Source organism: Saccopteryx bilineata, chromosome 1, assembly GCF_036850765.1.
Source record: "Saccopteryx bilineata isolate mSacBil1 chromosome 1, mSacBil1_pri_phased_curated, whole genome shotgun sequence".
Lineage (NCBI taxonomy): Eukaryota > Metazoa > Chordata > Mammalia > Chiroptera > Emballonuridae > Saccopteryx > Saccopteryx bilineata.
Genome location: NC_089490.1, coordinates 75,759,445 through 75,775,505, shown reverse-complemented (window position 1 = coordinate 75,775,505; position 16,061 = coordinate 75,759,445). Strand labels below are relative to the sequence as shown.

The 16,061-nt window shown below is 37.5% G+C and overlaps 1 protein-coding gene across 2 annotated transcripts in view; it reads right to left on the bottom strand.

The window, feature by feature from the left end:
* Nucleotides 1–16,061, bottom strand: part of GRIK2 (glutamate ionotropic receptor kainate type subunit 2) — a 696,770-nt gene that overhangs the window by 271,413 nt on the left and 409,296 nt on the right. For both annotated transcript variants that reach the window (XM_066254474.1, XM_066254481.1), the window contains one exon: nucleotides 13,629–13,736. In XM_066254474.1, the coding sequence (XP_066110571.1) occupies nucleotides 13,629–13,736 (108 nt within the window). The remainder of the gene's footprint in view (nucleotides 1–13,628; nucleotides 13,737–16,061) is intronic.

Sequence of the window (16,061 nt, the reverse complement as noted above, 5' to 3'; positions counted from 1 at the left end):
ATTTTTTTTCTCAAAAGCTTCCAGGATTCTCTACATGAAGTTTTTTTCTGTTGTAAATATTTTATTTAGAAAATTAAATTTAATGGGGTGAGATTGATCAACAAGAGTACATAGGTTTCAGGTCAACATTTTTATAGCATTTGAACTGTTGATTGTGGTGTGTGACCATCACTCAAAGTCAAGTCACTTTCTATCACTGTATATCTGTCCCTCTTTACCCTCTCCTATCTACCTTTCTCCTACAAATATATGAAGGTTTAAAGAGAGACAGAGAGATAAAGATAAAGACAGCGAGAAAGAGAAGGTTCTTCTTTTATTATATCTGCCAGAAATACAATGCATTTCTGCATTTTTTGAAGGTGGATTTTATTGCAGTTATAATTTTCCTGATTATCTGTATTGTCATATCTCTTATAAATGTCATAATCTTTATATGAAACATTTTTTTCCCATTTCACTACCCTTCCACATGTGTCTTAATCATTCAAAATTTGATAAAAGCAGTCTTTTCTTTGGTAGAACACTGGACAGAATAATTTATGTATGCACCCAAGACAAAAGTATCATATTAATTTTAATTGTAATCCTTTTCTTATCTCTGTATATGTAAAATTTAAATCCCTTGAGGGTAGAAACTGGTTTCCCTCCTTCTTTTATCCCAAGGACTTTGGATAAAGGACATATTAGGGGCTATACTGTATATATGAAGGATCTAAATTCATTGTTGAATGAACAAATAAATATATTTTCAATTCAGAAAGGCCACTCATGTTTTACTTTAAATTAATATATTTCATTTCATTTTTTTTATCCTCCTGTGTTAGACCATCATTAAGTGCCTTGAAGAAACCAATGAATATTAAATGAATGAGTGAACAACTGGAATAAGTGAGTGAATGACTAATAAAAACATTTAGGGTTTTTTTTTTTTACATTGTTAATTTTCCAAATGCATTTATTAATTCACGCATTCTTTTGGCAAATGTGGGAGACTGCAAGCTGGCAAAGGCCTTGCAGTTTAAGGCTTAAGCTAAAGGCTAAGCTCTTCCCTGCCACTTCATATTGGTTATGAAGCTGAATATCTGTACTTGTCCCATCCACCCACCTCACTTGCTTGATTAAGTTGCCAGAGGCAATTTACCTGCCCTTCCTCTTATCCTTTGTTTGTTCTGATGATGGTTGATTTCAGCTATGCATGATGGGGAAATTCCTGTTTATGCCTTAAATGGATTCCTGGCCTTAAGAGAATTCCTGTTTATGCCTCAGATAGGTGACTTTGTATCAGAGATCTCTTTGATTTGCTAATGACTTTGCTCTGCCTTATAAATAAAAATGGTTTGGGGGTGGAGACTTGTTCTTGCAAGCTTTTGGCTATGCACAGACCTCCTGATTCCATTCTTTTTCTCTTTGAGTTTATTTCTTCATTTCACACCATTCTCACTCAGTACCTGGACAATTAATTACTAGCCGTGTTGGTCAGCAGCAGTCAAATATTGAATATATACTATGTTTCTACTTCTTTTATATTTATGCTTTCTTGTTGAAGCTCTGACACAATATCATATTTAACTTTTAGAAATATTATACCAAATATCTTTGCAGTTTATTTATACTTTTCTTAGGCTGCATTTTATATATTTTAATATAAATATTTTAGAAGACACATAAGTAAAATTGTAATTTATTTTTAATATTTGTCATGAATGTTTAAATTCATCAGATAATTTTAACTATGTTTTCCGTTTTATTTTTATGTAGAAAAAAACAATGTTTTCAAAATAATTCTAAAATTAAGTATCTAATTAATTAGTTGGTACTTCATTTACTTATATTTTTTTGAAGATTTCTCAGTATAAACTTTCTTAGTTTTACAACTCATGTTACTTCTTGATGTCCAAAAAATGTGTTGCCTTTTCCTCCTGAGCTACAAAATTGCTTACTATCTCATCTGTAATTATCATTCTATACTTTTCTCTAAACGTGTAAGCGAAATCAGGGGGACATGTTTCTTATTTTCTGTGGAATTGCAGTAATAATCTGTTTGATAAGTATACCAAAAACTGTCTCAAGTTAGAACAAAGTAAATATTCTCAGCTAGGTTTAAAAGTATTGGTTATAAATAAAGTTAACCTCATTTAAAGTTAAGAAATAATTTAGCATAAATTATCTGGTTTTTATCATAAAGTAAGTTCACTTAAAACAAAATCTTTTCCATAATGAGTTGCCTTCAAACACATGACCTGTAAAGTATAGTTTTCCTTGAAGACTGTTTACCATTCCTTTCCAAAGAAAGGGAATCTCTGAGATTACTGTAAAGCCAGTTGTAAAGCCAGAAGCCAAGGCCAGGGCCACCATCAGAGCAGCCCAGCCCATGCAGGTTCGCATTGGATTCGGACAGTCGGTAAAGAAACAAAGGAGCCAAAAGCAGATGGGCTGTCATCTTTAATTCTAGCTTGCACCCAGCGGGCAAGTAAAAACACTCACTGGGCTCCAAAACCCAATCACATTCAGTGCTCACAAAGCCACTGACTTATCCGAGTTTCCTAGAATCAAAGGTTTCTAGCTCACCAGCCTTATTCTCCTCAGTTCCCCATCTCCTTCCTTATCCCAGATACAAACTCTGTACAAACTGGCATTTCACTCAGCACTCCACCATCTTGGCTGCTTTTCCTGGCCTCCTCCACGTGGCCTCCTTCCGCTGCTGGCTCTACTCTCTCTGCTCTCTCATGCTAACCTCAGGAATCAAGAGCCCCAACTCTAGTTCCACCCCCATTTTATATTGTAGCTTCAAAACCTTAATCCAATATACAAAACAGGGAAGTCTCTAATACAAAGTCACTTTCTGAGGCATGATTGGATTGTACCGCCCCATATCAAAAAAGGGTGGAAAAGGCTTAATCCCAAAACCAAGCCCCAGGCTACAAGGATTCTCAACACACATTAATATCATCTGGGCGACAGCCTCCATCTTTAACAAAGTGAGCATAATACATTTTATCTGCCCAACACCAGTATCCAAGGCTACCATCAGAGCAGCCTGGCCCATGCAGGTTTGCATTGGATTCGGACAGTCGGTAAAGAAACTACGGAGCCAAAAACTGATGGGCCATCTTCTTTAATCCTAGCTTGCACCCGGCGGGCAAGTAAAAACACACACAGGGCTCCAAAGCCCACTCACATTCAGTGCTCACAAAGCTACTGACTTATCCGAGTTTCTTAGAATCAAAGGTTTCTAGCTCACCAGACTTATTCACCTCTGTTCCCCATCTCCTTCCTTCTCCCTGCACAAACTCTGCCCAAACTGCCTTCTCTCTCAGCACTCTGCCATCTTGGCTGCTTCTCCTGGCCACATGGCCTCTTTCTGCTCTCTCCTCTAATGATAATCTCAGGACCCAAGAGCACAAGCTCCCGTTCTGCCCCTATTTTATAGTGTAGAAACCAAAACCTTTAATCCAATATACAAAATAGGGAAGTCTCTAATACAAAGTCACTTCTCTGAGACATGATGGTATTGTACCACCCCACATCAAAAAGGGTGGGAAAGGCCCAATCCCAAAACCAAGCCCCAGGCTACAACGATCCTGCCTGCCCACAGCCTGCCCCCAACACACATTAATATCACCTGGGCAACGGCCTCCACGTGGGCAGCGCCATCTTTAACAAAGTGAGCATAATACATTTTATTTGCCCAACAATTACGTTTTGAAGGTATTGAGAAGGCATAAGGAAATGTGTTGATATTAAATGCTCATTTATAGTTAGACCATAAATACTCCCTCCAATTGACTGAAGATATGCTGGTGGGCTGTAGATTTCTCTATTATTTAGTGTACCCATTCTTTATGGATAATTTCCAAACTCAGGTTTCTGAAGCCTATGTGTACATGAATAGCAGGAACAGATTAGTTAAACACAGTAGTTTTCCGGCTAAGTGTCGCAGGCAAATTGGAAAAATTTTTTCCCTCACTTATTTTACTCTTTCCAATGTAGAATTTTTAAATAAAAAGCAGAGATAGTGCCTGACCAGGTGGTGGCGCAGTGGAGCATCGGACTGGGATGCAGAGGACCCAGGTTCGAGACCTCAAGGTTGCCAGCTTGAGCGTGTGCTCATCTGGTTTGAGCAAAATCTCACCAGCTTGGACCCAAGGTCGCTGGTTTGAGCAAGGGGGTACTTGGTCTGCTGAAGGCCTGCAGTCAAGGCACATATGAGGAAGCAATCAATGAACAACTAAGGTCTCACAACAAAAAACTGGTGATTGATGCTTCTCATCTCTCTTTGTTCCTGTCTGTCTGTCCCTGTCTATCCCTCTCTCTGACTCACCTCTGACCTTGTAAAAAAAAAAAAAAAAAAGCAGAGATAGTTACTTGCATTACTGTCTTATAGTATAGTATAGTCTAATAACAATAGCAATGTGTATGTTTCCATTGGGCTAAGTATTAACAGATTACTTAAAAAAATTTTTAAAAAACTAGTACCTGATCATGCAGAGATACATGAAACATTTTATAGCAATGTCTGTGTGCTACCTGGCATTTCAGAATATTCAGAGTAAAGAACAATTAATTGGTAAGTAAGCCATCATCATATATACGTGATTTGGCTCAGGAGGATAGTGAAAAGAACCCTTTGGCTAGTCATATTCCTAAAACTATCAACCAGTTTCCAGAGGGTCTAGAACTTCACCATTTGAGAACCATTAAGTGTTAATATGAAACAATAGATCAATAAGTATATATATAATTATTTCACAAAAAGGGATGACTAATCTAAACACATATTTTTCACCTTTAAGATTTTTATTTTCATCTAGGGCAAAGTCAACCATAAACATAATTAAAGCATTTAGAGACAAGTGATAGTTTTGATGTTTTAAATCAAATTTTAATCAATGAATTAACTTTTCTCAAGTATAACAGTCTGATATAATTCAAGTAAAGGCCACTTTTCAAAGGCTAAAATGTAATTCAGAGTTTACTTTGTAATCAAACCAATGTATTACAATTCTGTTAAGCATACATACATGTTTAATTCAAATTCAGTAGTTGAAAGAAAAAATCAATAGTTTGTATTCTCTGTTGGATAAAAATAATTGTGTGCTGTCAAATGAGGCCATACTACTGACTTCTAAACATAAATATCATCTGTAAATTGTTTTTTTAAGTATTTTACCTCCCTGAAGGTTAAAGGTTATCACGCAAAATAATAACTATAAACACACTGACACACAACCAAAATATGTCAGTACAGCTGTGAGAGAAGGCATATAATAAACTCTATATAATAGCATGACAAATTAAATAGTTAACATCTCCAAAGAAAGACACTAGGTTTGGATCCTGCCCAGGATATAATTTTGCATTTTAAGAAGCAAACAACTCATTTCTCACTGGCTGGAAGATTACTATATCATTAGCAGTGCCTTCCTAGAGGAAGGCAAAACAAATCTCAGTTCCTGGGAAAGATGGGGGTTATTGTTGCCATGGGGACCAGGGTATATTTATAAAATGCCATCAAAGAGGGGAAGATAAAAAAGGCAATGCCTCAGGTTACTAAAAATCTATCAAAGAAATAATTTTCACCTATCTAGTGTGTATTTTCAGTTTTAAATTAAGTTTGATGTCTGCAAATTCCATTCAGAAACCTTTTTCATAGAAAGTTAAGCACCAGATTTTACAGACAAGAGAAAAATCAATAGCAAAGATTTCTAAGAAAATTACCACCTTTTCTTAAAATATATTCTCTACAAAAAAATTATTCAAAAAAGCACTTTGAAACAAGTTCTTTTCCTGGAACATTTATGTGTGTAAACTCAGGGAGGCAGAGTTTCACTAATTCTCACCCACTCCTTATATTATAAAAGTATTTAAGGTTTCAGCGAGAAGCCTCTGGATTACCAGTTTCTGTTCTGCTGAGTACTCATGCAAAAGTGACTATTTAGAAAGTAAAACTGTTAAAGTTGGAATAAAGCTTTATTTGAAAATAAATATTACTACCTTAAGCTTTTCAAGGTTTGCAAATATGAGTTATATTGTTTTGTATTATTCATTTGAATTCTTAACTATGAAATTGATAAACATTCCATAAGATGGCTTTTTGTAGCCATTTTCCTTTTCAAGATTTTCACTGAGGATGTACAAATTGAAAGCTGATTTTATCATAAGATCATGATGAGGCAAGCACATGGTGTAATTGTTTACAGTCCTAAACACCAGGCATTCATCATGATGTCTGGCAAGAGAAATGTATTCGTTTCATACCTAACATTTTATTAAATACATATTAATATTTAAAATAAATTTAAATAGCCTGACCAGGCAGTGGTGCAGTGGATAGAGTGTTGGACTGGGATGTGGAAGACCCAGGTTCAAACCTCTGAGGTCGCCAGCTTGAGTGCAGGCTAATCTGGTTTGAGCAACTCTCATCAGCTTGAGCCCAAGGTCCCTGGTTTGAGAAACAAGTCACTCGGTCTGCTGTAGCCTCCTCCACCCCCCACCCCAGTCAAGGCACATATGTGAAAGCAATCAATGAACAACTAGGGTGCCTCAATGAAGAATTGATGCTTCTCATCTCTTTTTCTTCTAGCCTCTCTGTCCCTATCTGTCCCTCTCTCTGTCTCTGTCACAAAAAAATAAATAAATAAATTAGATGCCATAAAAAATTTTAATAAGAATTTACAAGACCCTTTACTTGTCCAAGAGACAAAGAAATCTCTTTCCCAAGTTTTTTTTTAAACATAAATGTCACATACAGGAGAATATGAGAAAAATAACCAGAACAGAGAGCAAACTTTGATGCTAGAGAAGTCACAAGAGAGATACACAATGATTTTAGGTTTAACACCTCTACTTAGAAGAAAATATCCTCTAGTAGTCAACCTTTTTATACCTACCGCCCACTTTTGTATCTCTGTTAGCAGTAAGATTTTCTAACCGCCCACCAATTCCACAGTAATGGTGATTTATAAAGTAGGGAAGTAACTTTACTTTATAAAATTTATAAAACAGAGTACAGCAAGTTAAAGCATATAATAATAATTATTTACCAAGTACTTTATGTCAGATTTTCGCTAAGTTTGGCAGAATAAATCTTTATGAAACAACTTACTATAGTTAAATCTTTTTATTTATACTTTGCTTGCTTCGCTACCACCCACCATGAAAACTGGAATGCCCACTAGTGGGCGGTAGGGACCAGGTTGACTACCACTGCTCTAGAACAATAAACACCCACTTGAACAACCAACAAGGTGAAACAGTAAGAGACTGATTTTGTTTCTTAGAAAGTATCTGATGACGTACATGGTGATGACAAAGGACATTCAATAAAAAAATTCAATATGTGCTCAAATTCAGTAATTTTATTTTTTCATTAGAGCCTCTTAGGAAAAAAAATTAAACATAAGCAGTTATTTTCCAAAATTGGCCTCTATATAGGTCATCTTGCAATGGAAATATACCATTATCATGTAGTAGCATTAACTCAGCTCGAATAAATTTTGTGTAAAATGCTTTCAACTGTTTTGGTTCTAAACAGAATCCTTTTGACATTATCTTCCAAGAACCTTCTGAACATTTCTTAACAGCTAATGCCACTATTCATGTGTCTTCCTCCATATAAAGCTGGTCTTTCCTAACCATATATCTAAGCTTTAGAGGCAAATAAGTACAATTAAGCTATTTCCAAAGGTAGATCACATTCCAGTTACATATTCTGAAAAAAAAATACAAAAACCAAAGAAAAATTTTATTTTAATGTCAATTATGAAAACTTTTTTTTAATCTTTCCTCAATTCTTCTTGACCTTATTATAGGAATAGGCTATGAAAATATGCAGAGTTAGGGTAAACAATTAGAAGCAGACAGGCACCTTAGGGTGATAGCCCTGAGTGGCCTCTCTGACCCGTACTGGAAACAGTGAGTGCTGGAAACAGCAAAACAGCATGATAAGATTCAGTAACAGAAATATTTAGTCTCTCAGAACAGATATTAGGAGTCAGCACATTCCTTGTCCTTTACTTCACCCCTGAAAACTTCTGCTGTCTGCTTCCTTGAGTTATTTGTACTGGCTAATAAATATCTGAGTAAGGCTGGGGATGGGCTTCAGTCATTCAGTCTGCTGACCAGGGCTATTATCTCCCCTCAGCCCCTCAGAGCATGTCATAAGGTCTCCAAGTAGTTCATTGTCACTGTGACACCTTATCATTCTTTTCTATTTTTCCCTCTCCTTCCAGCTGTCTCCAAATAATTCCAGTGATAGACTGAATATACAAATAGGCAATGGTCAGACCATGTATATAGTCAAAACTTTGGCCCAGAACCTCTGGATAAAACATGTTATGTGGTCAAACTACAAGTTATCACTGCTCCAGAAATCTGCTTGGAACAATTAAAATTTGTTCAGTTATTGATAGCTTCCATCCCGGCTTTTTGCCACTCCAGATATAACATAGAAAATAAAATATGTACTCCAACCAATCACCTAAGATGTCAAATTTCTAGTTATCCTACCTTCTGTTTCTTCAGAACATCCCAGAGATAGTCCCTTTTTCTACAGTAAAGCTTCTCCACTCCTCTGCCTACCCTTGAATCTCTGCCACATGCAAATGATGGTGGCTGGCTCCCTTGCAGCTCTGAATAATAACTCCTGTTTGTTCTCATTTGATAGGCATTTATTTGTTTTCACACCATGCATTTATAAGAATAAAAATATTTTTAAATAGAATGATAATTCTTAATCTTTGATGTTATGTTGGAGTGTCAGAAAGTATTACATGACATCATGCAGGGCAGATTTGCCATTGGTGCCATGTGCCTCTTTGTAAGCTCAGGCTTCAGTGCTGCCCTCTGCACTATTAAATCCTGTACCCATTGGTGCTTTGACCCTCCAGCCCAGCCTAATAACTGCTTAACTGCTGGAGTTCTCTGTCCCCACTCTGTAGGTATGCAGAAAAACTGAAAAAAAAAATAAGCTAAGCTATAAGAAAATAACTTAACAGCAGATGCTTGAGTAAGCATTCTATGGAAGTATCTCTTATGATTTACATTGTGACTCTCACTCATTCAACAGTCATTAAATATTTTTTGAGGATATAGTTTGTGCCAGACACTTTGCTAAGCCTTGATTATATAAACAGTGGTTAAGAGGACATTTTTCGCCTTTAGTAGGACATGTATTCTTCCTAGGAACACAGTCTTTTTTTTTTAAAGTATTTTTATTTATGCATTGATTTAGAGAGAGAGAGAGAAAGGAAGAGAAAGAGAGAGAGACATCAAGTTGTTTCACTTATTTATGCATTGATTGGTTGAATTTGTATGTGTCCTGACCAGAGATAGAACCCACAACCTTGGTATATTGGGACAACTGAGCTATCCATCCAGCATGAAACACACTCTTTTAAAAAATTAATATGTAAATACAGCCTGACCAGGCAGTGGCGCCGTGGGTAGAGTGTCAGACTGGGATGCAGAGAACCCAGGTTCAAGACCCCTGGGTCGCCAGCTTGAGTGCAGGCCTATCTGGTTTGAGCAAAAGCTCACCAGCTTGGACTCAAGGTCACTGGCTTGAGCAAGGGGTTCCTCAGTCTGCTGTAGCCCCACAGTCAAGGCACATATGAGAAAGCAATCAATGAACAAATAAGGTATCGCAACAAAAAACCAATGATTGATGCTTCTCATCTCTCTGTTCTTTTCTGTCTGTCCCTGTCTATCCCTCTCTCTGATTCTCTCTCTCTCTCTCTGTCTCTGTAAAATAAATAAATAAATAAATAAATAAATAAATAAATATGAATATGTAAATACAAAATCATATGTTGTAGCAAATCCCAGACAGGAAATTATAGGGCACTCTGAGAAACTCAAATTTGAGATGAACTTTGGGGGTGCCTATCTAAGGAGATAATATTTATACTATGACACCCAGAATGAGTAAGAGTTAGCCAGGTAAAGGGGATAGAGATAGGTACCCTAGACTGGGAAACTCTATTGCCAAGTAAAAGAAAACTTTAAATCTGTTAGAATATTAAAAAAAAAAAAGTTAGCATTGCTGGATCAAACTAAAAGGGAGAGCTAAAAGGGAGAGTTAGGAAATCCAATGTAAATAGAAGGACTCAAATAGGCAAGTGACAGATCAATTTGCTTTTAAAGGTATTGGCTGACTGCTGTGATTTGGAGAATGAATCACAAATAGTAGAGCAGAGAGTCTTGGGCTCTAATGGAGATGTCTAGGTGAAAGGTCTCTTGGCTAGGATTTCAGCAGCGAACATGGAGAGAAATGGATGGATTCTAAATATATTTTGAAAGTAGAATATACATTGTGGTATTTGATCTGACCAGAAGAATTCAAGCTGGGAAAACCACTTATTCTGATTTTTCTTTTCTTATTGTTAGTACTCAATACTAGGCTCTTGAAAGAAGTTGTTCTACTATTGACTGAGGTAGTCAAAGTCACCTACTGTTTTTTTTTCCTTTGTTCTCCCTCCTCTGCTCCACAGAGGCACTTCCATGGCCCTATGAGCTTCTTTGGACATATGTGGCTGCTGTGAATGTGGTATTGGTGACTCTTCTTCGACCATGGCTAACTGACCTGGCTTCCAACCAAGGTCCCTACTGAGATAGAGTGGGAAATATTCACTCATCTATGGGCACTAGGTGGAAAGAATATGCCCATAGTAAAATGTTAACCTCAAGCTCATTTTCCAATATCCAAATTCTCTGACAGAAACAATTTGTTTCTTCCTGGTTTATCTGTTCCACAGTCGTAAACATCAGAAACATGGACTTTCTGCTTATTAATAATTTTAACCCTAAAATTCACATTTCAGAAAATGATCCAAAATACATCATTTTAATGATGTGCAAACAATATATCTTTTTTTAGCACTTTTTACTGCCCAATCCAATATGATAATTTTATGAGTCCATTTATTATTGGCAGGTTTCCTTCACTAGAGTATAACCATTATAATGGCACAAAACAGATGTTCACTGCATATTTGCTAGAGAATTAATTAAATGAAGTATGCTGATCAAAGATAACCAAGACAAAATGAGGAAAAGGCAGTGGCATGAGAAAAAGTAGTGGATAAAGTCAGCATTTCACATAGTTTCTTTGTTGATTTTATTCTCATGGTCATAAGATTGAAGTGAGGATAGTTAAATTTCCTAGCCTCGACCCCTATAAAGAATTTCCAGGTGCTTTTAGAGATCATGATATTCTCACATCAGCCTGTCTAAGAAGGAAGCACACTGCAGTCTTTGGGGGGGGGGGATTGAAGAATTTGGCATAAAGAAGTTTGGCGGTATCTCATTGTAGTTTTGATTTGCATTTCTCTAATAACTAATGAAGCTGAGCATCTTTTCATATATCTGTTGGCCATTTGTATCTCTTCCTGGGAGAAGTGTCTGTTCATGTCCTCTTCCCATTTTTTTATTGGATTGCTTGTTTGTTTGTTGTTGAGTTTTATGAGTTCTTTGTAAATTTTGGATATTAGGCCCTTATCTGAGCTGTCGTTTGAAAATATCAGTTCCCATATAGTTGGCTGTCTGTTTATTTTGATATCAGTTTCTCTTGCTGAGCAAAAACTTTTAATTCTGATGTAGTCCCATTCATTTATCTTTGCCTTCACTTCTCTTGCCATTGGAGTCAAGTTCAAACCTCAGAAACATTGATACGTGAAGACACATGTAGCCCCATGTTCATTGCAGCACTGTTCACAGTGGCCAAGACATGGAAACAACCAAAAAGCCCTTCAATAGAAGACTGGATAAAGAAGATGTGGCACATATACACTATGGAATACTACTCAGCCATAAGAAATGATGACATCAGATCATTTACAGCAAAATGGTGGGATCTTGATAACATTATAAGGAGTGAAATAAGCAAATCAGAAAAAAACAAGAACTACATGATTCCATACATTGGTGGAACATAAAAATGAGACTAAGAGTCATGGACAAGAGTGTGGTGGTTACCAAGGGTGGGGGGGGAGGGAGGACATGGGAGGGAGGGAGGGAGAGAGTTAGGGGGAGGGGGAGGGGCACAGAGAACTAGATAGAGGGTGACGGAGGACAATCTGACTTTGGGCGAGGGGTTTGCAACATAATTTGATGACAAAATAACCTAGACATGTTTTCTTTGAATATATGTACCCTGATTTATTAATGTCATCCCATTACCATTAATAAAAATTTATTAAAAAAAAAAAAAAGAAGTTTGGCGGAAGGACAAAGTTTACACAGTTGTGCTAGAGCTAGAATTGTAATTTAAGCTTCCTGAATCACCAGGCACTGACTCTTCCAAACTAAGAGCTCTACCCAGTAGACACTCTACAAGTTCATCTATGAGTTGGTTACTATTCTTTCCAGGAAAAAGTAAAAGTAAAATCAACAAGACTTATTATTCCTCATGAGGTGAATATTGCTATTAGCCATGATGAAATTTAAGACACTGTTTTAGAAGGATAAAAAAATATGTCTAGGAATAGTAAAAGGCAAAACAAGGATTTGAGCCCAATTCCTCTGACTCTAGTCACTTATTTCTTAATTATTCTACTAAATGGAAAAAAAAGAGCACATTTTGCTATTTACAAACACTTTATTTCTACTGACTCAAAGTCAGTTCTGCCATAATGGCATTTCCAAAACATTTATATCATTCTTAAGTGCTTACAAAACTAAATCCTACTTCTGTCCTTTAAGTGATAGCTTTATGTACTAATTTTTGAAAATATTAAATACATTTAATGTGAATTTTTTTTCAAATTGAGAGGAGAGGAGGCAAAGAGACAGACTCCCACATGCACCCTGACTGGGATCCACCTATCCTGCATACCCCTTAAGGATGATGTTCTGCTCATCTGGGCCATTGCTCAGTTGCTCAGCAACTAAGCTATTTTTATTACCTGAGGCAGAAGCCACAGAGCCATCCTCATGCTCAGGGCCAACTCATTCAAAGCATCGAGTCATGGCTAAAGGAAGGGAAGGAAGAAGGGGTGGAGAAGAAGATGGTCGTTTCTCCTATGTGACTTGACTGGGAATTGAACTCGGGACATCTACATGCAGGGCCTACACTCTACCACTGAGTCAACTGGCCAGGGCCTGATATGAACTCTTAGAGTACTATTTTATTCTAGCTTATCTTTACCTGTCCTCAATAACTTACGTGTCTTCTCAGAAGATTTGAGCCAATTTTTTTAATGTTAATTCCTCCCACTAATTTATTCTCCCATCTTTGATTTCCATCTTTTTTACTACCTCCTCTCACTTTTGCCACCTGACTTCTCCATTACTTCTTACTATTCTTTGAATTAACAAGATTACTAGAAGGTCAGTTAATTCCTTTGTCAGTATTTGTCTCTTACTTCCACTCTCAAAATACAACTACAGTTTTAAATTCATGGTTTTATACTAAAATTATTCCAAACTACAATATCTCCTAAAGCAAACCATATGCCTCCAGGATATTCTCTCTTTAAACTCAAATTGTATACTAATATATTGAAATTATCTCTGCATAATGTTTACTGTGTGACTCAAATCTAGCATTTTAGCTCTATTTCCCAATTCTACTGTATGTATGTGTGTTTCATTTAATAATTAAAAGTAAATAAACTGAATGCCTAACATACCTTTTCCAGTCCTTCTTCCTTGAGGCTGATAACATCCAAATCAAAATCTGTTCGTAAGCCATTGGTTTTGTTGAAAGTGATTCTGCCTGTGAGACCTTCCCAATGTGCCTAAAGGAAAAGAAAAGAAAGAAAAAAGAAAAATATATATATATGAATTACTAAGTAAAGGATGAGAAAAGAAAACACTTTTTCACCAATAAAAAATAAACATTTTTATTACTTCTTACAAACATATTGGTATTGAATTTTAAAATAGCAAATCTCTTTTAGTAAAGTAAGAATTTAGTTACTTATTTTAATATAGAAAATAGTGAATATCTAACTGAAGACTACAGATAGAATTATTGTTTGAAAATACCACTCTTAAATTCACACTAATGTCAAAATAAATTTATTTTATTACAATGAAAAAAACTGAACATAGGAAAGCCTATCTCATAGAGTTTAATTATACACTTTCAAATTAGAATAATGAATTTATTACTGTAGTTTCCCTTAAGTTAGGCAGGAAGAAATGTATCAAAATTAGTTCACATAAAGTTAGAGTTCCTGGAGTAGGAGCTGTCTATGTAGAAGGAAGTATATTTTATACTCTACTAAATGTGTTTACCCCCTCTCAATGCTTAGCAAATATCGGGGCTTTAAAAATGTATAATAAGGGCCCTGGCTGGTTGGTTCAGTAGTAGAGCATCGGCCTGGCGTGCAGGAGTCCGGGTTCAATTCCCGGCCAGGGCACACAGGAGAAGCGCCCATCTGTTTCTCCACCCCTCCTCTTCTTCTCCCTCTCTGTCTCTTTCTTCCCCTCCAGCAGCCAAGGCTCCACTGGAGCAAAGTTGGCCCAGGCGCTGAGGAGGCTCTGTGGCCTCTGCCTCAGGCGCTAGAATGGCTCTGATTGCGGCAGAGCGACGCCCCAGCTGGGCAGCGCATCACCCCCTGGTAGGCATGCTGGGTGGATCCCGGTCTGGCGCATGCGGGAGTCGGTCTGACTGCCTCCCCGTTTCCAGCTTCGGAAAAATACAAAAAAAAAAAAATAATGTATAATAAGTTTTCCCATTCTGCTAACTATTTTGCTATAAATAGATGTTTCCAATTATTTATCATTTGGAAATAACTTGGAAAAATAGTTTTATGTGAAAATTTTAATATGTGATATATACTCAAAACTACAATATCCGAAAGAAATAGACCCAAAAGAAGTAAAATCCAGTAGATCATGGGGAAAATCTCAATGAGGATACAAATGGATGTTATTCTTACTGCATTTCTCAGGCTTCATGTGTTTTTTGGGTACTTATGGGTGGTTATTCTAAAATAGTTTTAGGCTAATAATTTATAAATAAAAGAAAAATTATAATACATATCTATATGAATATTGCAACATGTCATAACTGCACTTAAACACATGAATTGGTCTGCAATAAGAAAGAAAAATAGCTCTGGCCAGTTAGCTCAGTGGTACAACATTGGCCCTGTGTGTGGATGTCCCAGGTATGATTCCCAGTCAGGGCACACACGAGAAACACTGTCTGCTTCTCTACCACTCTCCCTCCCCTTTTTCTCTCTCTTTCTCTCCCTTCCCCTCCTGCAGCCATGGTTCAATTGGTTCAAGTGCATACATCCTAGGCATTTAGGATGGCTCCATGGAACCTCTGCCTCAGGCATTAAAAATGAAATGTGGTATCCTAGACTGGATCCTGGAACAGAAAAGGGACATCAGCTTTAACAAATTTGCCAAGAAAATTCAAACATTAACAGGAGAAACTGGGTAAAGACAATTTGGTATTATTGTTGCTTAAAAGTTTATTTAAAAATAAAAATTTAGTCCTAGCCAGCTGGCTGAGTGGTAGAGCATCAGCCTGACGTGTGGACATCCTGGGTTCGATTCCCAGTCAGGACACACAAGAGAGGTGCCCATCTGCTTCTCCACCCCTCCAGCTTTTGCTTCTCTCTCTCTCTCTCTCTCTCTCTCTCTCTCTCTCTCTCTCTCTCTCTCTTCCTCCTGTATCCATGGCTCAATTGAAGCAAGTTGGCCCCAGATGCTGAGGATGGCTCCATGGCCTCAGGCACTAAGAGCTCAGTTGGCCCTGGCTGGTTGGCTCAGTGATAGAGCATCAGCCTGGCATGCAGGAGTCCCAGGTTCGATTCCCGGCCAGGGCACACAGGAGAAGCACCCATCTGCTTCTCTACCCCTTCCCCTCTCCTTCCTCTCTGTCTCTCTCTTCCCCTCCCCCAGCCAAGGCTCCATTGGAGCAAAGTTGGCCCAAGCACTGGGGATGGCTCTGTGGCCTCTGCCTCAGGCACTAGAATGGCTCTGGTTGCAGCAGAGCTACGCCTCAGATGGGCAGAGCATCGCCTCCTGGTGGGCATGCCGGGTGGATCCCGGTCGGGCGCATGCGAGAGTCTGTCTGACTGCCTCCCCGTTTCCAACCTCAG